Source organism: Pygoscelis adeliae, unplaced genomic scaffold, assembly GCF_000699105.1.
Source record: "Pygoscelis adeliae isolate BGI_AS28 unplaced genomic scaffold, ASM69910v1 Scaffold245, whole genome shotgun sequence".
In the NCBI taxonomy this organism is placed as follows: Eukaryota; Metazoa; Chordata; class Aves; order Sphenisciformes; family Spheniscidae; genus Pygoscelis; species Pygoscelis adeliae.
Genome location: NW_008824766.1, coordinates 894,701 through 899,306, shown reverse-complemented (window position 1 = coordinate 899,306; position 4,606 = coordinate 894,701). Strand labels below are relative to the sequence as shown.

Sequence of the window (4,606 nt, the reverse complement as noted above, 5' to 3'; positions counted from 1 at the left end):
GAGGCCAGAGCCGGTATGGGAAAGGGTATTTTGGGGATTCCTCATCTGCCACTTGGACACCTCTCAGCAGGGACGTGCACGGCTCTGGGAGCGTGGCTGGCTGCTATGGATTTTGCTAAGGAGCAAATAATGGTCACTTGGTACAAGCCAGTTGTTAATCCCCTGGTTTATGAGTGGTAGAGCACGTACTTTATATCACCCACATTCTCTCTTCCCTCATCTTCCGCACCTTCCCTTCCTCACCATGGGTGTTGCGTTGCTTTCCCAAGCCGGATCACGAAGCCGGGCTGCTTTAGAGCCTTACTACTGTTTTAAACACAAGTTATGCAACAGTGTTCTGTAAATTTGGATAACAACGGTGTTTTGGATGGTGGTTTGTTCTGCAGAGACCTTAACATGTTTCTTGGTCTCTCTGGAAAACCTGGGGTGCTTGGTAAGAAGCCAGCCATGGTTTTACATGTAGCTTGGAATAACAGGGCTGTTTGTTGTAACCAATAATCCCTGCTTCCTCCTTGCACTTAAATTAAATTGAACACTCAAATCCCAGACTAGTCTTTTTTTCCCCCCCCCCTTTGTTTTTTTGTTTCCTTCTGGATTGCTGGACCAGCCTCATCTCCAGCACTGCCCTGTCCTATCAGGAACAGGACAGAGCTTTGTCTTTGGGCAAAACGTGTGAGCCAAGTTCTCCAGGAACATCTTGTTACCCACAGATATACCCAGTGCTGCTGCTTCAGGGCTGTCCTGCATACCCCTAACCCATCCTACACTCTTCAAAAGAAGCATCTGGAAGAGACATGCTTGAACTAAGCATGAAGTAAGAGGCAGAGTGGAAGAATAAAACTTACTAGCATGCATTGAAGAACATGTGGAGTTTGATGCTGCTAAATCCAGAGGCATTGACTCCTGCGAGAGAGTCCTACCTCAGTTCCTCTATAGATCTGGGGTGTGAGGCTGCTGGCGCCAGCAGCCAGCACCTGGGAGAGGATTTTCTGATGGCAAAGAACAGCAGCAGCAGGGCAAAGCTGAAAGGTGCCAAGGATGCTGGTAGAAGCAAGACATGAAGAGCATGGCACTTCAACAGCATATTGCTTACAGCTGTAGGAGGTGGTCTTTAATCTCTTGAGAAAATTATGGCACACACCTGCACTGACGTGATTTTGTGCATTTTTTTGTGCGGTCCGGTTCTTGTAACCAGAGGCAGGTGCTGGAGCAGCAAACACACTTGGCAGGAGCGGTGACTTTGATGGGACTGACGCTGCATCTTGCCCTCTGCCCTCAGGGTGGGCTTCTCGTTGCCAAGGGCTCCCTGGTGTAAAGGTGTGGGTTTTCTACCTGCCACAGCTAAGGAGCTGGGTCTGGTTGTCTGACAGGGGGGGAACGAGTCCCATATTTTGCTGCTTGTCTGGGTGTTGCTTCTTGGCAAAACCATGAGATCGCTGGGTCCCAGTGCTTCTGCTGGTGCCTAGAAAGCCGTGTTGGTAATGGCCATGTACTGTTGCCAGGAGTCTGTCAAATTTGGCAATCTCATAATGAATCACCAGTGCATCTTCTGGCTGAGCAGTTTCACTTTGAACACAGCCACCTGCAAAAAGCTCCGAGTCACTTTTCCCCCCTCCTCATGGGTCAGAAAACTTGCTTTTTCCCCAAAATGAATCAATTAAATAAATAAAAGTTGGGAGCTTTGGCTTTCTGACTCTGCTTCCCCAAGATGTCGCGCTAGCCAGAGGTATTAGGGTGGGAGGGCACTAGGGTGCAGGTCCGGAGAAGCTTTGGTGGTGCCCGGCAGCAGGCTCTGGTCTTAGCGCTGATGATCTGGCATCTGCTGCCCATCTCCGGTCACGCTGCATCACCCAGTCCTGCCGTCACCTCCAGCCCCGCAGCAGCGGCTGCTTCAAGCTGGCCTTTCCCAGTCAGTGTTTGCTCTGCTGGCTTCTCTGTATGGGCCTGTGTGCACATCGTGTGTCTTACTGGCTTGTTCTGGAGTTGGGTTTTTGGCTTTCATGTCTAGCCAAATAAATGCAAAGTCATTTTACTCAGTGTGTGCCAGACTCCTTCTGCCATCCTAGCACAGCCAGCTCCCATCATGGTCTCCTCACCTGCCGTCTTAGCAGTGGTTTGAGTGAGAAGATGCTTCAGTGGGGGTCAAAAGATTACCCAGTGGTTTCTGCAAGTCATCATCACTCCTGATGTCCATCCCCACCTCTGTTGTAGGTGTAGAGCCGATACTGTTAGCGGAGCAGAGCCTGGGCAAGGCTGGTTAAGGCAGCATTAACTAATTGCCTGTGTCATGAAGGTGCTTCAAGGCTCCTTCCTTTGCCTGGCCCCAGGCTGGCAGGTGTGGATGCTCCTGCTGTGCTCTCGGGACCAGCCACTGCTGCAGAGGACGTGCCCCAGGGACAGGCCAGACCCATCCAGAGGTCTCGGGAGAAAACGCCGCTGCCCTGGCATTGCCTTGGCCATTGGACCCCAGCCAGCAGCACCCAGAGGTCAGTGTCACGGCTGGGTGTTGGGCACCCCGTGACAGCCCCGTGCCATGGCTGTGCTGGTCTGGGCTCCGTCTTCCTCCCCCTGTGTGGAGTCAGCTCCCGCCCAGTCTGGGCAGGGGACAATCTGAGCCCAGTCACCAACGCAAGACTCGGGTACAAATTTATATTTATTCAGTGCCAGACAAGAGCCCCCTGGGCTGGAGGCGGCTTCACGGATCCCTTTGGCTTGTGGCTTTCAGGTTTCAGACCCTTTCACCCCACACCGAGATGCCCTTTCTCCCTCTGCCTCCTCTGCTGCCAGCAGCTCCCCAGGGCCGGAGGAGGAGGAGGTGGTTGTACAGGGCAAACTAGCCCTCGTCTCACTCTGCCTCTTGGCACCCCAATTGCTCCCTCCTGCTCATGCCTTGACATCGGTGCCTGCGGGTGCGACGCTGACGGGCTGGTAGCCCGGCTTGTCATCCTGCTTGCGGTAATACATCCGCGTCACCACTGCCAAGATGAAGGTTTGCGGGATCAACAGCTGCATGTTCATCTCTGGAAGAGGAGAAGGGTCATTCGAAGCTGCCTTCGTCCGCCGTGCCCGTTCCCCACGCCCTGCTGTGTGCGGGAGGGGCTCGGCCGGGAGCACGCGACGCTGCTCCCTCGTCTCCTGACTTACGCTGCGACCTGGCCTTGGAGGAGAAGGGCGGCGAGCAGGCGATGTTGCCGTTGTTGGCCAGGATGCTGAAGATGGCGGGCTGCAGTGCCGTCAGGAGGAGGAGGACCTGCAACCACCAACACCCGAGGTGGTGGGGGCCGCACCGCTGCCAGCCTCCTGCCCTTCACCTTCCCTGCTCTCCCGAAGCCAGACCTGGCTCTCGCCTGCCAGCGGCTCCTGCCCCGCCATCTCCCCCCGCGCTCTCTCATCCCGTTCGTGCTGGAGGAGCCCCTCACCTCGGGGGGAGCCAGGCAGGACAGGGGCTCACCTGGAAGCAGGAGAACTTGGCCTTGATGTTCTGCTCGGTCAGGTGCAGCCGGGCCTGCCGGAAGAGGATGCCCAGGGCCCACAGCCCGAAAAGGGTGGAGGCGCCAACCACAGTGTTGATCCAGAGGGCCACGCTCTCTGCCGAGATCTGGGGGAGGACACAGAAAACACGCCTGGGCTGACAAAGCTGCTGGGCAAGGGGAGGGCTGGTGGAGGCTCCCCATCCAGGACGTCCCCCTGCCCATCCCTGTGCCCTGGCACTCACGTCAGCAGGGTTGTAGTTCCCGTCGGCAGCCAGGACCAGCCCCAGGAAGACGGCGACCGCCCTGCAGAAGGCGTACTGGAAAGTCCCCAGCATCAGCAGTTGAAGCTTTCTCCTGGCACAGCGAGAGAGACCGGTAGCACCCTGAGGTCCCCCAGCCCCTGCCTAAGGATTTCTCTTCCACCCCAGCAGAAGCAGGGGGTGAAAGCCCTCCCCAAGGGCAGGGAATTACCCCGGCTCTCCCTCACCTGCTCATGGTGATTCGGGGCAGGCAGGGGCAGCAGCAGCAGCAGGGCCCAGTGCTGACCACCATGGGCACGTCCTTCAGGGTGCTCAGCACCGCCTCCTTCCCCCCAAAGCCCTCCACCATGACCAGCATCAGGAGGTAGAAGCAGATGGCAAAGTACCTGGGGAGGAGGAGGAAGGCAGGTCAGGCCCCACAGGCTCGCCGGTGCCCCTGCTCCAGGGTAGGCGATACTCACGCCGTGGTAGCCATCTCCACCACCATCATGGAGCGTGGGATCCACAGCCCGAAGCAGCTGACCACAGACACAACCTGGGGGAGACGCGAGCTTGGCACACTGCCGCTCCCCCCCTCCTCTGGGCTGGCACCCCTTGGGTGACCCTGGCCCCCCGGGGTGATGTCCCCACCACCCCCACACCCCAGCTCACCGTAGGGGCCGAGCTGCTCCAGCGGAGGGTCTTCATCTTGATGGGGCAGCGGATCTTGCGGGTGAGGTAGAAAGCCTCTTCCACAAAGATCGCAACCGACAGCAGCGTCATGATGGTGGCAATGCCCATGATGGCAAGTTGGGCCATGTCCAGCTCTGCCAGGGAGGCATGAGGCGTGAGAAGCCTGTCCTGTCCCCCTTGGGGCCACCACAGCAGGGAGCT

The 4,606-nt window shown here is 57.3% G+C and overlaps 1 protein-coding gene across 1 annotated transcript in view; it reads right to left on the bottom strand.

Annotated features, from left to right (window-relative positions):
• Positions 1-2,883: 2,883 nt before the first annotated feature.
• The window catches only part of SLC51A (solute carrier family 51, alpha subunit), a 2,862-nt gene continuing 1,139 nt past the window's right edge, over positions 2,884-4,606 (bottom strand). The window contains exons 2-8 of the mRNA XM_009323602.1: positions 4,385-4,539; positions 4,195-4,268; positions 3,961-4,119; positions 3,716-3,827; positions 3,452-3,598; positions 3,145-3,250; positions 2,884-3,020 (exon numbers count right to left, since the gene is read on the bottom strand). Coding sequence (XP_009321877.1) covers positions 2,884-3,020; positions 3,145-3,250; positions 3,452-3,598; positions 3,716-3,827; positions 3,961-4,119; positions 4,195-4,268; positions 4,385-4,539 — 890 coding nt within the window. The remainder of the gene's footprint in view (positions 3,021-3,144; positions 3,251-3,451; positions 3,599-3,715; positions 3,828-3,960; positions 4,120-4,194; positions 4,269-4,384; positions 4,540-4,606) is intronic.